Source organism: Nannospalax galili, unplaced genomic scaffold (assembly GCF_000622305.1).
Source record: "Nannospalax galili isolate Female #2095 unplaced genomic scaffold, S.galili_v1.0 scaffold2126, whole genome shotgun sequence".
In the NCBI taxonomy this organism is placed as follows: domain Eukaryota; kingdom Metazoa; phylum Chordata; class Mammalia; order Rodentia; family Spalacidae; genus Nannospalax; species Nannospalax galili.
The window spans coordinates 198,106-218,601 of NW_008354079.1; the positions used below are offsets into that span (position 1 = coordinate 198,106).

At 41.4% G+C, this 20,496-nt stretch overlaps 1 protein-coding gene across 1 annotated transcript in view; it reads right to left on the reverse strand.

Moving 5' to 3' along the window:
* Nucleotides 1–20,496, reverse strand: part of LOC103748516 (protein NDRG3) — a gene marked incomplete in the record, with an annotated part of 78,446 nt that overhangs the window by 56,877 nt on the left and 1,073 nt on the right. Inside the window, 4 exon segments of the mRNA XM_017802723.2 lie at nucleotides 5,208–5,308; nucleotides 5,405–5,551; nucleotides 8,053–8,117; nucleotides 8,862–8,959. Of these exon segments, the coding sequence (XP_017658212.1) occupies nucleotides 5,208–5,264 (57 nt within the window).

Genomic DNA, 20,496 nt, shown 5'->3' on the forward strand with positions numbered 1-20,496 from the left:
TTCTTTGGCTAACAGCATAGTTATAAAGAGAATGAGGTAAAATAAATAATATACATCTCTAGGCTGATCTGTAAGGACACGAAAATCATACCGGTGGTGCCAGGACATTTACAGCATAAGTGCAGTGGGAAGGGCTGGACTTTTAGAATAGAAAAGACCTGGGTTTCAGGCCCAGCTCTACCATTTATTAACTGGGAAAGCTAGTCTTTCAATTAGATTTTTAAAACTCTGTTAAAGTGAAGAATAATACTATCTACTTCAAAAGGATAAGCATTGAGACAGTATGTATGTAAAGCACCTGGCACATAAAAAGTGCTTATTAAATGAGTAACAGTAAGCTAGCCCCCTTACCCAAAAAATGAAGGAATGGAGGGAGTAAGTGGAGGGAGGGAGGGAGGGAGGGAAGAAGCCAAAACAACAAAAACTTCTTAAGGCATCTACTCATTCAAATCTGGAGCCTTTGTCATCCATGAACTCTGCTCCCCAGAGGATATTTAGCAATATCTGAAACCCTTTTTAGTTGTCACCACTTTACTAGCACCTAGTGGATACAGGCCAAAGATGCTGCTAAACAACCTACAATGAATAGCATGGTGTCCCAAACAATTATCCAGTCCAAACCAGCAAGTATTATTCGGTACTCAATCTAGAAAGCTCTTTCCTTTCTTAGCCTTAGTTTACTCTTCAGCATTGTGGAAATAAACTTATCTGTGCTCCATACCTCACCAGGCTGTTTAGAGTCTCAAGTGAAACCATGGATGAGAGGCACTTTCCTCATCATCATCTTTTACAATACACACTAAAGCTCCAATTTGCTGGGCAAAGACAGCAATTTTCCCATATTGAGAAGCCTTGGGATCAGAGAGGGAGGGAGGTTAATGGAGACAGAATTCTTTGGGAATGCCATTATTCAAAGGGGACTCTTGTTTACTCAGTCAGATCACAGGAGTTTCATGAGTAGCAAGGGGATGGGGCATGTCTCAGGGAGAGAAAGGAGCAAGACAGGAGGTGGGAAGTAGATGGGACAGAACAAGCATACCAAAGAGGAACAAGCAGATGACTGGAAGTGAGACACTGCTTACTGTTCAGTCTATTTGGGCTGCCACAACGCAATACATAGAATGGAAGTCAATTTCTCACAGTTCTAGAAGCTGCAAAGCTCAAGATCAAGATTACAATACAGTTTGGATTCTGATTAGGGTTCTTCCTCCTTTACAGACAGCTATCTTTTTACCATGTCCTCATGTGGCAGCTGGGAGAGGTCACTGATCCTATTACATTAGGAGCTACCTTTCTGAGCTTATTTAACATTAATCACTTCCATAAAGGTCTGCCTTAGTTTTATTTCCTGTTGCTATGATAAAAAATATTCTGACAAAGCCATGCGTGGTGGTGCACACCTTTAATCCCAGCACTCGGGAGGTACAGGCAGGTAGATCTCTGTGAGTTCAAGGCCAGCCTGGTCTACATCGTGAGTTCCAGGACATCTGGGGCTACAGGGAGACCCTGTCTCAAAAAGACTGAAAAAAAAAAAAAAATCCTGACAAAAGAATTTAGCTGAGTGAGGTTTAATTTGAGCTCACAAATCCAGGTTATAGCCATTCTAGCAGAGAAGACAAGGGGGCAGGAATTTAAAGCAGCTAGTCACAGTCACAACTAAGAGCAGAGAAAGAATGAGTACCAACCAACCTGCATGCTTGCTAGTGCTCAGCTCACTTTCTTCTTTTTAATACAATCCAGTACCCAAACCCAGAGAACAGTACGGGTCATTTCTAGGCTGTCTTTCCACTTCAATTAGTAATCAAGATAATCCCCCACAAACACGTCCATAGGTCAATCTAATCTAGACATTCAATGCCTCTTTGTGACTGTCTTCCCAGGTGATTCTAGAGTGCCAAATTGACAATTAAACTAACCAGTGCAAGGCCCCGTCTCTAATAGTGCCAAATTGACAATTAAACTAGCCAGTGCAAGGCCCCATCTCTAATAGTGCCAAATTGACAATTAAAACTAACCAGTGCAAGCCCCCTCATCTCTAATAGTCACATGGGAGGGAGGGGCTAAAGCATCAATATACAAATTTAGCGGAAGCACAACTCATTCTATGGCAGTAAGGAACACATCAGACAGCTGAAGATCCCTGTGACCTCAGAGAGGCTCAGATATTAATTCAGTACTTAAAACAAAATTATGTGGATGTGTCTGTGTTTGCGCACATGAGTGCAAGTGCCTACAGAGGTCAAAGAGAGTGCTGGAACCCCTGGTGCTGGAGTTACAGGTTGTTATGAGCCACTATATGTGTGTGCTGGGAACTGAACCCAGGTCCTCTGCAAGAACTGTATGCATTCTTAACTGCTGAGTAGCCATCTTTCCAGCTCCAATTCAGTGCTTTTCTATAGGCACATCCACTATCCCTTACCTTTTCTATGAGACACCCAGGCAAGTAACTTCTACAACTCTTCCATTTTAGGTGCCTCCTCAGTCATCCTGTGGCCTTTCAGGGTCAGGGAAGGGCTAATGCCCTTATTTGTGTCATTTCTCAAACAGCTGAGCTCCATCGGGTCATGTGTTTCTAATATTAGCTAATTAAAATCAATTTTGGACCAGCTCTCAATCTTAGGAGCTTTTTGTAAAATTCTGAACAGGCCAGGTATGGCACAGCACAAGAATTCAGAGATCAAGGCTAGTCTGAATTACATAGTGAAACCCTGTGTCAAAACAACAAAGGTGCTAGGGGTGTGTGGCATAATGGCTGAGTACTTGACCAGCATGTACAAAACCTTGGGTCAATTCTCAGTAAACAACAACAACAACAACAAAAACCCAGTAACAACAAAAAACAGCTCTTAACTACATCCTAGACCAATCTAGTCAGGTTATCAGTAAGAAGGGAGGACCAGATACCAGTGATTTTTACATTTCCATAGGTAATTCCAAGGAGAAGCCAAAACTGAGGCCCACTATCCACATATCCTGTGTCCTGGCCGCTGATCTCCTTAGACTGGTCTAGGGTAGGACCCCGTTGGATCTGCATTTAAAATTTTTTAAAATTTTATGTGTATGAATGAGTGTTTTGCCTGAATATATGTAAGTGTACCTATATCATGCAATGCCCATGGAGGCCAGAAGAAGGCATTGGATCCCCTGAAACTAAACTTACAGATGGCAGGTGCTGGGAACCAAACCCAGGTCCTCTGCAAGAGGCACTTGCAGATGGCTCTTAACCTTTGAGCCATCTCTCCAGCCGCTGGGATTTACATTTTAAAACAACCTCTTAGCTGATTCTGATGACTGCTCAGGCTAAAGACAGGTTACTTCCTTCCTAAAGCTAAACTGCCTGCCTTCTTCTGCCCTGTGAATATAATTTCTATGACCAGACTGAGCTTTACAGTTACAAATTTTATTTCTTTTCTCCTCTTCATGGCACATCATTTGAGTATAGCCCTTTAGAGGACAAAGAAATATGGTACTTAGAGGAGAGAGTTTTCTGGAAATGAGGGGAACCAGCAAGAGATGCCAAGAGGGAGTTTAAAAAGCATGCAGATTGCCAAAAGAGAGAAGTCTAATGAAAAAGAAGTGATAGAGAAGTCAAAAGGATGACTATGGTGTTGGAGGGATGCAATATCAATTTAGTAAAAATGTAAGTCAACATAGCTAGATGCTGTAAAGGGCCTTGCTTTGGGCAGAAAAAGAGCTAGCAATAACATCTTCTGGTGCCCTCACCCCTTCCCACCTACCCGCCTCATTCATACTCTTCATCAATTCTTTCCTCAAAGGATGTTATGGACTCACACCAAATTATAAAGTATTTTAACAGGGATTAGGACAATAAACAAACAAACAGACAAAAATAAAAAGGATAGAAAAGAAGAATTTCTGAGGCATATACTGAACAGAGAGAGACAAGAAAGATCAGCCTGCCTTAACTTTTTAGTACCTCACATACAACTCTGGTCTTGCTGAATCCTGGTAGTTATCAACTATGCTGTTCATCAGAAAGTTTTCTAACATTGACATAAAAATGAGGTTTACAGGCTGGGTGTGGCACACTTGGAGGCAGAGGCAGGCAGATCTCCATGAGCTTCAGGGCAGCCAGGGCTTCATAGTGAGGCCCGGTGTCAAAGAGCCAAAAAAGGGCTGGAGAGTTGGCTTATCGGTTAAGAGCACTGGCTGCTTTTGCAGAGGACCCAGGTTCTATTCCCAGCACCACACAGCAGCTAACAACCACCTGTAACTCCAGTTCCAGGGGAATTTGATGCTGTTTTTTGACTTCCATGGGCATTGCATGACACGAGTGCATTTACATACAGGCAGGCAATACACTCATACTCATAAAATTTAAAAGTAACAAATAAGTATTTTTTTAAAAAGCCAAACAAAAGCAACCAAAAACCCCACCAAAAATGAGGTGCTGATGAAAATGGTGATGTTGACAAGATAATACCACAGACTCAAAATTATAGCCTGTATATATCACCAGCCCTATACATGTTAAATTTTCCTTATAGAAACTAAAAATCAAAGCATTTGGATTCTAAATCAAACACCACATTCACACTTTCTATTTAATTTGGCCATATTATTTTTTTTTCCTCCTTAAAAATCTCTGTAAAATAGGAAAACTTCAAAGGTGACTGAAGTTGCCCATGGAAATGAAAAAGAGAAAAAGAGGGAACATCAAAGAGTGAGTTAACTTTTTCTTTTTTATTTTATTTTAGGTTTTTCTTGGCGGCGGGGGGGGGGGGCTGAAACAGGGTCTCCCCGGAGCCCCAGCTGGCCTAGAACTTGCTTTGTAGACCAGGCTGGCCTTGATATCAGAGATCCGTCTACCTCTGCCTCCCAAGTGCTGGGGTTAAAGGCATTCGTTACCATACCCGATTTAAGAAATGTGGGGGTTTTTTGTGGGTTTTTTTTTTTTTTTTTTTTTGGTCTTTTTGAGACAGGGTCTTCCTGTAGCCCCAGCTGGCCTGGATTCGCTATGAAGACCAGAGACCAGGCCGGCCTCAAACTCAGAGATCTGCCTGCCTCTGCCTCCTGGGTGCTGGGATTAAAGGTCTGCACCACCACGCCAAGATATGTGTTCTAAAAAGTATTCCCATCATTAAAAGTCAAGCTAAATGCTTTAGTTAATATTCTAATGATACAGAAAATATATAGTAGAGGAAACATTTGTACATATTTTGGTTAAAACAAAAAGACTTTTTTACCTTATCATTTAGAAGTGGTTTAATCTCTGTGAGTTGAACATCCTGAAGTTCATCCATGAGGATAATCAGAGCAGAAGAATCTCAAGAATAAATCAGTAACTCTGAAACAGAAGAAAAGGAAGAGAAGACACAGGTTCAGGCTAGGTGTTAGGAACACAACAGCCAATCCACACACACTAATTCACACTGGAGCTTACTGTGTCGACCAGTCCTGCTCAGGGTGCTGAGGACAGTGAAGGCAAACAGGCTCTAGTAGCCTCCAAACTTCTTCACATCCTGGTAGTCACACCATTTCACAGCTTCACATCCCACCCTATGGAGTGTGGGTAGGGACTGGGGCGTGCCTTTGACCAACAGAATAAAGGGAACATAGAACGTTCATGAATACTTGTACATGGCTACATTACAAAATATTTTAATATCTGTCTTGCTCAAAGACACTCTGCCCTGTTAGCTTTTTTTTTCTTTTAATTATTTTTATTTTATGTGTACGCGTGTATTGCCTGCATGTAGGTAAGTGTACCCGTGTTGTGCAATGAATGCTCATGGAGGACAGAAGAGGCTGTCGGATCCCCTGAAACTGGAGTTACGGACAGTTGTTAGCTGCCATGTGGGTTCTGGGATTGAACCCAGGTCTTCTGCAAGAACAGTCAAGTGTTCTTAACCACTGAACCATCTCTCCAGCCTCTGCCCTGTTAGCTTTGAAGAACCAGCTGGCATGCTGTAAGGGAGTCATGTGGCAGGGAATAGAAGGCAGCCTTCCAGTAAGACAGTAAGAAACTGAGATCCTAGGGGCTGGAGAGATGGCTTAGTAGTTAAGAGAGCTTTCTGCTCTTGTAGAGGACCTGAGTTCAGTTCCTAGCACCCAAGTCAGGTGGCTCACAACTGTCTGTAAATCTAGCTCCAGGGGATCTGACACCTTCTTCTGGACACTGCAGGCACTTGCATTCATGTGCACATTCCTACACACACACACACACACACACACACACACACACACACACACACACACACACACACACACACACAGGAGAATAAAAGAAAACAAGAGACTCTCAGTTCAACAGTCTGCAAGTCTGAATAGTGTGAATAATCACAGGAGCCTGGAAACAGATTCTTCCCCAGCAGAGTCATTCAGCTGAGAGGCAAACCCTGACTGACACCTTGATTTGCAGCCTTACAGGGGAACTACTGAAGCCATGAGGTAATAAATGTGTGTTGCTTTAGGTCACTAAGTTTGTGGTAATATTTTTATGAGGAAGCAAATGACACATACAATAGTCTTTATACTCATGGTTTATATGACTTGGTTCCCAAAGATGAGTAAGTAAGAGATAATATACTCGGAACTATGCTACTGGAAATAACAATTTGGAGGGTGGATTAAAGGGAGGAGGGCAACTGAAATTTAATATTACAGAAAAAGGCACTGAATTAGTAATGACAGCAGCAATGAAGAGGAAATGACCTTTCACTGGGGAATCACAACAATGGACAGAATATGGTAGCTGGCCTCCAAGATGGTCTTCTATGAGTCCCATTATTGAATCCTGATATTCATACTCACTTACAATCTCCTACCAAGTACACAGGGAGGACCTGTGTTACTAACAGAATATAGGAGAAATAATATATGACTTTTCAGTTATATTACAAAGCACTGCAGTTCCTGCTTCTAGGCACTGTAAATGTTTAGCCACTGTCTCTGAGGGAAGATAGCTAGTATATTGTGAGGGCACTCAACTGACCACTGGTTGGTTCATGTTTGTACCAACCTTCCAGCCATGTGGCTGAACCACTTTGTAAATGAATCCTCCAGCCCCAATTAAGAGTTCAGATGACTAAGCCCTAGTGACATCTGACTGCAACCACATGAGACACTGGCTAGAACTGCTTGACTAAGCCTATTTCTGAATTCCTGAACCACAGAAACTATGAAGGATAATAGTAATTTTATTTTGAAGTGATTTGCTATGTAGCAATAGATAACCAATACAAAGAGGGGGAAAATGTGGAATTTAAAGAAAGGAGGGCAGGTGGAGGGAGATGGGGTAATTAACTAGAAAGGCTTCCTTCATCCCACTGTACAGCCATGGAGAGACTGTAAACACTGGGTCCTCAGGCTAGTGCTTCTTACCCCAACTTCAAAGCTCTAGACTTCATTCCTTCACCTTGACCCTGAACCCAGGAAAAATGCTCATTCAATGAGTTTGGAATTTAGCATTCAACATTCATTTACTAGAGACCTGTGCAAAGCACTAGGGAAAGATCAGAACAAAGTTCCTGTTTTCTAGAGCTTACTAAAGAGTAGAGATGACAGTGATCTATAAAATGATTTTTAAAAAAATAGGGATGGAGAGATGGCTCAGCGGTTAAGAACACTGACTGGTCTTGCAGAAGACCCGGGTTTAAATCCCAGCAACCACATGGCAGCTAACAACTGTCTGTAACTCCAGTTCCAGGGGATTCAACAGCCTCTTCTGTCCTCCATGGGCTTTCACTGCACAACACAGGTACACTTACCTACATGCAGGCAATACATGCATACACATAAAATAAATATAATAAATAAAAATTTTTAAAAATATAAAAAATAAAACCTGAAACCTGGAAACTGCTAGAAGAAAACACATTTAGAAGTTATAAAAAAATGTAAATTAAAATAAAAAAAAGAAGCCCATAAAAGATATTGGTCTGTTGAAAATGCTTGACCTATGATGGCTAATATCCTGATGAACCCATTGTAAATTGAAATTATGTTTACAATGAATTTAGTATACCCTTACTGAACATCATTACTTAGATACTGTAAAGTATCAGTTGTTCCTCATGATCACACACTGACCAGGTGCTGTTGTTTGCTGCCTCTGCCCAGCATGGCAAGAGAGTACTGCAGTACAGATCACCAGCCTAGAAAATGATAAAAGTTCAAAACTCAGAAGGTATACAATGCATGCCTAGAAAATTATCAAAGTTCAAAACTCAGAGGTATATAATGCATGAGACCCTGGGTTTAATCCTCAGCCTGGAAAAAAAAGCGGCCTGAGATTTACTCATTTTGATTATTACTCATATGATGAAGTGTAGCTGTTTTTCATTTGTACTTTGCATGTCCACTTTAGAACATGTGAAAATCACAGAATAATGAAAAGACACTTTACTTATAGTTCTTCCATCTAAAAGACAACCATTTTATGAGCACTAGTAAGGCACAGGCACAAGGATCGATGATGAAGAAAGCAGGACAAACTTCACTGTGTGTCAACTTGTCAAGGAACCTTGGGTCCAAAGACACAAACATCTTAGTGCTCCCCTGCTTGCTTTTTTTTTTTTTTTTTTCTGAGACAGGGTCTCATATAGCCCAGGCTAGCCCCAAACTTGATCTTTAGGTGAGCCTGGCCTCGAACTTCTCATCTTCCTGCCTCTACATTCTAAGTGGTGGGATTATAGGTATGTGCCACTGTACCTGGCCAGCTCTTGCTTTTAAAGATAAATGAAAATGAGGTGCCTTAGCTGGTAAAAACTTAGATGCAAACTAAATAAGAAGACTGTCCCTACCAGCTGGGCTCAAAGCAGACTAAGGAAAGAATGCCAAAAAGACAGTAAGCTGTTTCAGGGTTACTTAGAACTTGGCAACAAGACAGCAGTGTTCACCTTCCACATATGGACGAAGCTCATGCATTCTTCCAGAGACACAATTTTTCTCAGTTCCTGCCATCTTCAGCCCTTGCCAGTGAGCAGTTTTATAATATCTACAAGAAAAGTAAGATCACATGATGGAAAACTCCATCTCCAGACACCTCAGCTGCACAGACTGGCTCCCTCCTGGGGATCTGTGACCTGCAGTTCTGGAATCTGCTGCCAGGTCCCATCCTGGCACACAGAGCTATAGTTTCTAAAGACGAGTAGGGATTTTATAAGCTACAGCAGACAATAAAATGTTTACCCTCTTTCCTAGTTTTAGGAAGTGGGAAGAGTGGCAAAATCACCCTTAAACTGAGGGAAAAGGAAAGGGGTCAAGTGAGCACCAAGCCTGTGCCAGGAATTCTCTAAGCACCTTATGTTTAATCCTCATATCAATCCTCTCAGAAGATATCCTCTTTTCTTACCTTATAAATGAAACTTCAATCAGATTTCAAAATTCTATATGTAAGGGATAAGGCAAGGATTTAAAAACCTTTGCCTTCTCCACTATACCATAATGTCTATGCCAGGCCCTGCCTGCTGGGCATGGGAACCTGGACAAGTTCCTCCCTCTCCATCCACAATGTTGGCACCCCTGTAAAGTAAAGGCAGTGAAGCCTAAAGCAATCCTATACATACCAACTATGACTCAGACCCCTTGAAAATGGAGAGTTGAGTCATCACACCAGGCTAAGAACACTCACTCTCAGTAGCTAATTAAGAGCAAGGAGAACATGAAATGAGTAGAGAAAGGGGAAATTAAATTCCAGTGATTCCTTGGTAGCCAGTTTTAGAAACAAGGGCTACTTCTCACCTATTATAGTATGCATCCGACTTTAAAGCACCCTCTCTCCTGGGGCTCTTAATCAGTTTTGGGTCTAACATGTAGCCCATCACCAAAAAGGACAAATCATATGAGAGGAGGGGGTGAAATGAAAGGCAGGATTACCAGCAACATCTTCAATAAAGATGTGAGAATGGGCAGAATGTATTTTCATTCTGCCTTCTTCCAAAAAGAATTTCAGTAAACTACATGGAATTTAAAAAGACTCAACAGGCAAGATCAACTAAAAGGGGAAGACATGAGAGGACAGCTTGCAGAAACCTAGCTGAAAGGTAACAAGAGTTTGTCAGGCAGTTGAAATTACAAATGTAAAGAAAAAGAGGGGCTGAGGGTATAGCTCAGTGCTAGAGCACCAGCCCAGTATACACGAGGCCCTGGGTTTGATCCTCAGTACTGCTAAAAAATGAAATTGGAAAAAAAAAAAGCAAAGTAAAAGTTGGTTGTGCTGGACAGTTTCAGTTGTCAACTTGACACACCTAGAAGAAGGAACTTCAGTTGGGACATTTCCTCTATCTGTTGGCCTGTGGCCATGTTTATGAGGCATTTTCTTGATTGTTGAATGATGTGGGAGGGTCCAGCCTACTGTGGGTGGTACCACCCCCAGGCAGCCGATCCTAGGTTATATAAGAGAGTAAGATGAGGGGCTGGAGAGATGGCTCAGCAGTTAAGAGCATTAACTGCTCTTACAGAGGACCCAGGTTTGATACCTAGCACCCACATGGCTGCTATGAACCATCCTTAACTCCATTTCCAAGGGAATCTGAAGCCCTCTTCTGACCTCCATGGTATTCAGGCAATACACTCATCCACATAAAATAAAAAAATATTAAAAAAAAAAGAAGTCAAATGGATTGGCCAGACTACCACAGCTGCAAACTTGTCTTTCAATTGTAAATGCTTACCTTATGCCCTGTATTACACACACTGCCCCTCTGGTCATTACAGATGAAGACAGAAAGGGCAAAAAGAATATTCAGCAGACTAGCTTACCACATCCACCCTACGAAAGGACCTCCCCATCTCTAGTTCTCAACTACCATAAGGCTTTGGCAAGTGCAGAGAGTTCTTGTTGGAAATAGGAGCTAAGATTAAAAGTGACTGCTGGAGATGGGCCATGCGAGCTATCCATCAATTACAAGATACATATACAGAACGAGTGTATGTAACAGCACAAAGTGTAACACATGATTAACACTATGCAAGTCACACACCAGTGGTATTTCTATGTATCCCACCCAGAAGAAAGAACATTGCTGGCATTGTCTTATACTACATCTAGTGTTTGGATAACAGTCTTAGAGCCAGAAGCAGCTTACCCAGTACGGAGGTGCGATAACTGAAGACTAGATGGTCAAGAGATTCCCAAAGGAGGTGAGAATGATGAAACCTGAAAGAATATACCTTGAATAGCTGGAAGGTAGGAAAGGACATTCCAAGTGAGGATACCCAAGGTAAGAAAGAAATACAGGCATCACACACAATATAGCAATGTAGCCTGGAGAGAAGGCAACACACAAAGGAGCCTGGGTCAGAATGTGGGACTCCAAAACCAGATTTTACTGTCTGGGTAAGCACTGACAGTTTCTGAGAATGACAGAGTTGTTTCACTTTTCAACTGTTTAAAACTTGGTCATAGGGGCTGGAGAGATGGTTCAGTGGTTAAGAGCACTGACAGCTCTTGCAGAGGACCAGGGTTCAATTCCCAGCACCGACATGGCGGCTACGAACTGTCCTTGACTCCAGTTCCAGGGGAATCTGAAGCCATCTTCTGACCTCCGAGGCATTGCGTGGCACGGGTGCACTCACATACATGCAGGCAATACACTCATACACATAAAATGAAAATAAAAAGTTAAAAAATATTTAAAAAAACAAACAAACTTGGTCATTGGGGCTGGAGAGATGGCTCAGGGGTTAAGAGCACTGATTGCTCTTAGTTTGATTCCTAGCACCCGCATGGCAGCTAACAACTGTCTGTAACTCCAGTTCCAGGGGATCCCACACTGTCTTCTGACCTCTGCAGGCTCGACACGGGTGCACTTACACAATTGTAAATGTTCCCATGCTGGCAATATATTCATACACATAAAATAAAAATAACAAAAATTTTTTATAAAAAACTTGGTCATCTTGTCTACAAGTTATCTTAGCTATATCTGGATCTGAGACCTTTAAAAAATCAATACCTGACCCTAATCCTAAAGATCCGCATTTTAACAATTAATTAGTTTATTATTTTTATTTTATGTGTATGAGTGTTATGCTTGCATGTAGGTAAGTGTACTCGTGTTGTACAATGCCCTCAGAGGACAGACGATGCTGTTGGATCCTCTAGAACTAGAGTTACAGACAGTTGTTAGCTGCCGCAATGTGGGTGCTGGAATTCAAACCAAGGTCTTTTATAAGAACAGTCAGTGTTCTTAACCATTGAGACATCTCTCCAGCCCCATCCACAGGTAATTCTTAAATGCAACCAGGGCTAAGAAGCAGTAGTCTTCAGCAATATCCTTTTTAGCCAATAAGGGAAGAGAGACACAGAAAACTTAAGTGATTTGCTTAAATTCACAGAGTTGGCTGCCTAAGAGGCTAAGACCAGGGCTGGACTCCTAGCTGAGACTCTGAAAGATATTCCAAAACACTGGGCTACATTCCATACTTCCATCTAGAAGCACAGATATCTGATGACTTGGTTCTTAAGTTTTGTCAGGCTTAAGGCCTGAATTAATCTGATCATAAAACTATTGACTTAAGTGTCCCCTCGAGTGTCTCGGGTAATGGATGTTGGTTTCATTGCTATCCCTTGGGGCCCTTAAGAAAACAAAGGATCTCAAGAGACAGCTCAGGAATCCAGATTAAAAAAAAAAATAGCTTGGTGGAACAAACAAGGACTTTAAATATAGATATAGATCACATAGATTTTTTTCCCTACACAAATGAAAATCTAGATCTTTCTTTATAAGAAAAAAGTTTCAGATGCTACCCTTCCACCTACATAAGTAAAGGGGAGTGAGGGTCAAAGGCAGCTACTGAAGCATACTCTGATCCTCATTTGAACAGGAAACAACCTTGCCAACCACACCCCTTACAAGAGGCCCACCCTTTTGCTATGTCATTCTTGGGGTCTGGCAGCAGGTGGTAAATTTGCAAAGACTGCCAAATTGGAAATGCAAGTCTTTCCTAGGAGTTCATTTTATTCATTCCAGGGACCTGGTACAGATAACTACTAGAACACAGCAATTCCCATAGAGAGGTCTTGTTCATTCCAGATACCCAACCAACTGAAAGTTCTCCTACTTGAAGGTTATACTTAAAGCAGCTGTAGCACCAAAAGCATAAGCTTCTGTCTTCCACTTTTGAAGGATGCAGCTCAAGACACTAGAAAAGCTACTGCTGGCAAGGCCCTAGTATATGCTCTTGGAGGAGCTCTGGGTTCCTGTAAGTCAGCTGTAAGCCAGAATCTTCAAAAACAATTTGTTCCCTATTACAGTCTGAATGAGGTAAAGGACAAATAGAAGCCCTAAAAGGCAGACTTCACATTCATACTTGCCAGATTTACTGCGTGCTTCACCGTCAGGTACCACAATAAGCACTTTATTCATTCATTACTCCATGTTACTTCCTGACTTAGAGCTAGTACTGTAGTTCTCACCCTTTTACAGATGAAGAAACTGGAGTTCAGCTAGGTCTTGTAATTTGCCAAAGGTCACACAGCTAGCAAGCAGACAAGGGTTTGTACGTTGGTAACCTGCACCCAGATCTCTGATAAGCCTATTAGCAGCATTTCCTGTCTGATGTCAACTGATCATTAAATTTTCTTTTATTTTCTCGGGTTTGGTTTCTTAAGTTATTAGAAATTTAATGATCAATGAATTTTGAAAACAGAAAAGCACTATACAAAGTTTGGGCATTGTTACTGTAATAGGACAGAACAGCACCTACCTGGGGGTACAGAAAAAGCAATCTATCTGTGGGATGACTAAGGACCCAAATTACATTACATTACAGTCAACACACTGTTAAAACCATCTCAAAACAATGACTTAAAAGAAGCGGCATTTTCAAAAGTCAAAGAATGTCAGGAGGAACTCTGCTCCCAGCTTTCTGACTGCAGGAATAGAGAGACACAATACTGACCTGTCTCTTCTCTTCTTTCTGCCACGTTTTAGAGATTAATGTACAAAGGCCCTGGCACTAAGATACCATTTTTTACAAGCTTTAAATTTTTTCTCTTTTTCTTTTTTATGCTGGGTATCAAAACCAGGTCCTCGGGAGGAATGTCAGACAAGGACTCTTCCACTCTTCTACTGAGTTATACCACTAGACCCATCACCTTTTATCTGTTAAGTTGAAACTTCAGGTGTAAACATGTAGAAGCATTGTAAGGAAGAATTAAACTGCCATTTCTAATAAATTGTCTGTTTTGAAAACAAATATTTCCTTAAAGATTACCAAGTGAAAATTATGAATTAATGGAAATTTGACATGATTTCAAAGCTTAAATTGTGATTAGAATTGGGAAGCATTTATAAGTTTGTAAGTTATCACACTAATAGCTCACCCTAATGACAGTTATTACCCTAAAACAGCATCTTCCTTAAAGATACTGCAAAATACGTAACAATAGGTCTTAGTAAGTCACAAAATAAAATATACAGAATAGATTGGGGCTAGAGGGATGGCTCAGTGGTTAAGAGCACTAGCTGCTCTTGTAAAGGAGCTGGGTTCAGTTCCTAGCACCCACATGGCGGATAACATCTGTAACTCCAGTTCCAGAAGATCCAATATCTTTTTCTGGCCTCTGTGGGTACTAGGCACCTCTGATACACATACATACATGCAGGTAAATACTCATACACACAAAATAAAAATGGGTAAATTGTTTAAAAAAAAAAAGAAGAAGAAGAAAAAAAGAAAGAGAAAGAGGAGCTAGAGAGCTGGTTCAGCAGTTTAGAGCACTGGCTATTCTTGCAAAGGACCCACGTTCAGTTCTTAGCACATATATGGTGGCTAACAACTGTCTGTAACTCCAATAACAGAGGATCCGACACCCTCCTCTGATCTCCTTGGGTATTGCACAACACAGGTGCACTTACATACATGCAAGCAATACACGTATAAAATAAAAATAACAAATAAAATATTTTTTAAAAAGATTAAATTCCAGGGCTGGGTGTGGTGGTGCACGCCTTTAATCCCAGCACTTGGGAGGCAGAGGCAGGTGGATATTTGTGAGTTTGAGGCCAGCCTGGTCTACATAGTGAGATTCAGGACAGCTGGAGCAACAGGGAGACCCTGTCTCAAAAAGACAAAACAAAACAAAACAAAACAAACAAAAAGATTAAATTCCTAATAAAGCCAGGTGTGGTGACATAGGCCTTTAATCCGGGCGTTTGGGAAGCAAAGGCAGGTGGATCTCTGAGAGATTGAAGTCAGCCTGGTCTACATGGGATATTCCAGGCCAGCTGAGGCTAGAGGGAGACCTTGTCTTAAAAAAAAAACCAAAAACAAAGCAGGGCAAGGCTATGAACTCTCAAAGCCCACCCCTAGCAACATGCTTCCTTCAGCATGGCCACATCTCCTAAGGGTCCATGACCTTCCTCAAACAGCGCCACCAACTAATCAAGTGTTCAAATACTTGGGAGCCTATGAAGAACATTCTCATTCAAACCACCACACTATGTATGTGTGTGTGCAAGTGTGTGTGTGTGTGTGTGTGTGTGTGTGTAGACGCGCACACATGTGTGCATGTGTATATCCCACAGTGCACCTATGGAGGTCAGAGGGCAACTCTGTAGTGTCAGTTCTCTCCTTCTACCTTTATGTGGGTTCTGGGGATCAAACTCAGATAGTCAGACTTCACGGGAAGAGTTTTACCTACTTTTTACTTACTGAGCCATCACGCCAGCCCCAGGAAATGAACTTGAATTTACTACATTAAGTGTCTGGGAAAGAAAAAAGTATCACCTACACCTACAGTGTTGGGGAGAACAGCTTCATACCACATAGCTCCACATCAGGTTTAAAGCATAGAGGCTTGATATTGTAATTAACGTTTACATGGAATTCAACTCAGCATGCAAATAAGGCTCATTTCCTTCAAAGTACACCCCTCTTCAGTGATCAATAACAAATATTTATTTAGAACTGATAATACGTCAGGCTCTGCCAGATAGTATAAGAAACATCACAGAATTTGTCCAAAACACAGTATCTTCTGGGGGAGTAGGGGGAAGCTAGTGATCAAATCTGGAGCCTGGAACATGCTAAGCACAGGCTGTATTACTGAGTTACACATCCAGCTCAATACAATCCATTTCTGTATGGCACTTAAAATATCCTCCACGTAACAGTTAAGTTTACTTGAATATGAGAAAAAAGTAATAGCAAAGCTATAGTCACCGTTATTAATACAATAGAATTATCACTGTATTAAAGAAAAACAATTTCATTTACCAGAGGAAATCATGAAACTTTCAAATGCTTATACTTAATCTTGGTTGGTAAGTTTTTGTGAGCTATTTCCAAGCAAGCTCTTAAAAGTGGAGGGGGGCCTGGCATTGTGGCACACACCGTGGGGGGCAGAGGCAGGTGGATCTCTGTGAAATTCAGGCCAACCTGGTCTACACAGTAAGTTTCAGGCCAGCTGGGGTTATATGGAGACCCTGTCTCAAAAGACCAAAAGAAGAGGGGGGGCTTCTAAGAATAAACGACATATTTTTCTACATTAAACCTGAAATACTGTCAATCTTTGGACTTTAGGGCTTCCCTTGACCCTTTTTGAGATGGTTTCATGTAGCCTGGGCTGGCCTCAAACTTACTGTATTGCCCAAAATGCCCTGAATTCTTCATCACCCTGCCTCTACCTCCCAGAGTTTATCATCTTTACATATATAGATTCCTTTATCTTGCTTATCCAGGCTTATCAATCCCCACTGCTAAAAAAAACAAAATAAACAAAACAAAACCAAAAAAATCTCCCATTTGACCTTTTCTTTCCTCTGTCCTCACTTCTTGCCTGGATCTGATCATTCGTGATTTCTCAAGGCCTATTATCAGTCAAGCAGAGAGCTAAGCCCTGATCCCTGCTCCTGGGAAGCGCACATGTGACACTAACAAGAGTTGTTATTTGCAGGTCTCTGTCACCAGACTGCAAGCTTTAGCAAAGGCTTTGTATCCCAGAAGCTAGCAGCATCTGTCATCTAGCAGATACTGAAAACCTTTGTGTGGCTAGATTACTTTGGCAAGTTCTTTTTTTAATCCATAAATATTTTTGTATGCATCTTCAAGGACTCATTTTCTTTCCTTTTTAAAATACAAAAGCAAAGCCCGGCATGGTGGTACACGCCTTTAATCCCAGCATTTGGGAGGCAAATGAAGGTGAATCTCAGTGAGTTCGAGGCCAACCTAGTCTACATAGACAGTTCCAGGCCAGCTGTCGCTACAGGCAGACCTTGTCTCAAAAAGACCAAAAACAAACAAACAAACAAACAAACAAACAAATAAGTAAAAATTAAAAATACAAAAGCAATACATGTTCAATGCAAACAACAAACCCCAAACAAGCAAGCAAACACCCAAACAGACAAAGGTATAAGGCTTAAAACTCAATTCCCCAAGCTCCTACATCCCATTTCTTTAGTGGCCATTATGGTGTTATAGGCACCTTTGCAGAACTGGCCCACACCAGTATGACACATACATACCCCACTCTCTGCAACAAGCTCTTTGGCAGTTTCTGATTAGCTTTTTAACATCCTTATCTAGTGGCTCACCAAGGGTGGCCTTTAGACTAGCAGTATCCAGCATTATCTGGAAATCTGTTAAAACTGCAAATTCTCAGGCCCTTCTCAAGACCTCCTGAATCAGAAATTCTGGAGGAAAGCCAAATGATTATGGGAGCTAATGAGCTGTCTAGGTGGTCAATGCACACTAGAAGTTGAGAACCACCATTCTAATTCAGTCAAGCCAGTGTTTTTACTGTCCCTAAACATAGCAGGCATTGTTATTTTGTCTCAGTTTTATCACTCCTGCTTCAAAATGCCTTCCTTGTCCCTTTGATTAATTCTGACACTATCAACCTCTCAAGCCCTGAATGATCTAATTTTCCTCTGCAAGTGGTCTCACTAGCACAATTCATACTATTCCTCTGGATATCTTCCTCCAACTCCAACACACTTAATCCCTCTACCACATCCCTTAACAATGTAACAATGAGCTATATTCTGTCTTCAAGGTTAGAGAATGTTCTCTTCTTTTCTACACCTTGAACTCTAAGAGTTGCTGGTTAATGTCTTTAGGGATGCCATCACTGATTAAAAAAAAATAAAAATTAAAAAAAAAATTTTTTTTGGTCTTTTTGAGACAGGGTCTCCCTGGTAGCTCCAGCTGTCCTGGAACTCACTATGTAGGCTGGCCTTGAACTCACAGAGATCCGCCTGCCTCTGCCTCCCGAATGCTGGGATTAATATTTTATTTATTATTATTTTTTTATGTGTATGAGTATATTGCCTGCATGTATGTGAGTGCACCCGTGTCGTGCAATGCCACGGAGGTCAGAAGAAGGCTTCAGATTCCCCTGGAACTGGAGTTAAGGATGGTTCGTAGCCAACATGTGGGTGCTGAGAATCAAACCCAGGTCGTCTGCAAGAGCAGTCAGTGCTCTTAACTGCTGAGCCATCTCTGTAGCCCCTGACAACCTCACATCAAGCCTTCTACCACTGAGCAACACCCCTGGCCCAGGTGAATCCCTAATGAATACAAAGTCTGGAATTTCAAACTGTAGCCTTGGTTCTATGACCTTGAACAAATTCAGCTCTCAGGACAATGTCTATCAATGTGAGAAAGGTGAATCAATGCTTATTTTCAGATTTAATATGATTTTATGACATTTCCCAAGCTGGGTATGGTGGCACACACCTTTAATTCCAGTACTTAGGTGGAGGCAAGAGGATCAGGAATTCAAGGCCAACTTTGGGTACATTGAGAATTCAAGGCCAGCCTAGGCTACATAAGACCCTGCCTCAAAAAAGAAAAAAAAATCCCATACTGCAATGTCTTATTTAATTATATTTTCATATTGCTTTGCTTGTAATCTAATATGGTAATTTTTAGACTTAAAGTTACAATTAAATAGTATTTTCTGGTCAGCTAGTAAAGTGAAAATGAGCCATACTTTATTCAAATCTGAATCTTCCATAATACCCATCACCAAGCCTTAAACACAATAACAATTCAATGTATTTCCAGGAAATCATTTGGTATAACTCTTTAAGAAGCTTTATCAGGGCTGGAGAGACTCAGTGGGGACAGGTGCTTGCTGTGTATGCCTGGTGCCTTGAATTCGATCCCTGAAGTCCACATAAAGGTAGACAGAAATAAATAGTTCCATAAAGTTAGCCTTTGTCTTCCACTTGTGTGGTGTGTCATGTGTGTCCACACATACATCACACACATATACACGCAATAATTTTTTTAAGCAGTTTTATTATGTCAGGTATGGTGGCACATGCCTGTACTCCAAAGGCTGAGGCCAGAAGATTTTGAATTTGAGGCCAGCCTGGGTTATATTGTGAGGCTCTGCTTCAAAGAAACAAAATATTGGGCTCAGGGGTAAAGGCACTTGCTGCTAAGCCTGATGATCTGAGTTCGATCCCCATGACCCACATGGTAGAAGGAGAAAACTGATTTCTCCTACAAATTGTCCTCTGACCTCCACATGCACTGTGCCACACACACCCTTACACACACACACACACACACACACACAAAATAAGTAGATAATTGTAAAAAACAAAAGCAGCAGCTTCACACAGGGCCCTTTGGAGTATGTATTTATAAATAAATACCATGTCTTGATATATAGTAAAAACTACGATTATTTTAGTACCACCTGGAGTGATGCAAAACAATGTAAAAGAATGGATTTTACATGAACTAAGGTACAGACTAAAATGTCATAAGCCTCAAGTTTTCCCATTGCCACATGTAAATAAAAACTCCCTTGTAGGCTAAAGAAGTATAAACCAACTCCACTGTTGGGGGAGGCTTCTAGATGCAAGACTTTTATCTGTACATTTTCAGAAACAATGGTGGACTGAGGCATTTGAGTGGGTGATAATCAGATGAATCTAAAGGGAGGGGCAGCAAAGAGACTGAAGGGCAAGAAGTCAGACATAAGGGCAGCAACAGGACATCACCCTCTTAGTAATGAAAGAACAGTGGAAATTCACTGAGTCCTTACTAGAGGTCTACTAGGAGACCAGCATTGGGGATTGGGGGGGGGGGGACGGCAGACAGACACAAAGACCTTCCCTGACCTCAAGAGGAATAACAGTCCTAAGGATAAGACACAGGCCTCTGGACTGTTCTGTATGTATTTAATTCTAATAGGGAAAATAAAGGAGGGAAAGCTTCACAGAGAAGGCGGTAATTTAGTGGAGCCTCTGAAGTGTGGAGAAGGATTTGCTAAGACAGGAAAAAAAAAGCAGTTTCAGCTAGTTATTTTGGGGGCAAAATTTCACATATTTTTACAGCTGTTCATCTGGGACTAAAATCATAGGAAGTGTCTTTGATTCCACACACTCTTTCCCTTTTTATCTTAAATACTGAAAATGTTCAAGACCAGCATTGGTGCAGAGCCAGAAAGTCCCCCAAAAGAGGTGAGTACTGGTTAAATCTGCTCTGTCACCTCCAAGTCCAGCCAGCCCAGCTAGCCCAGTCCCAGCAGCTGGAAAAGGAAGGCTAATTATACCTTGCGGGGGG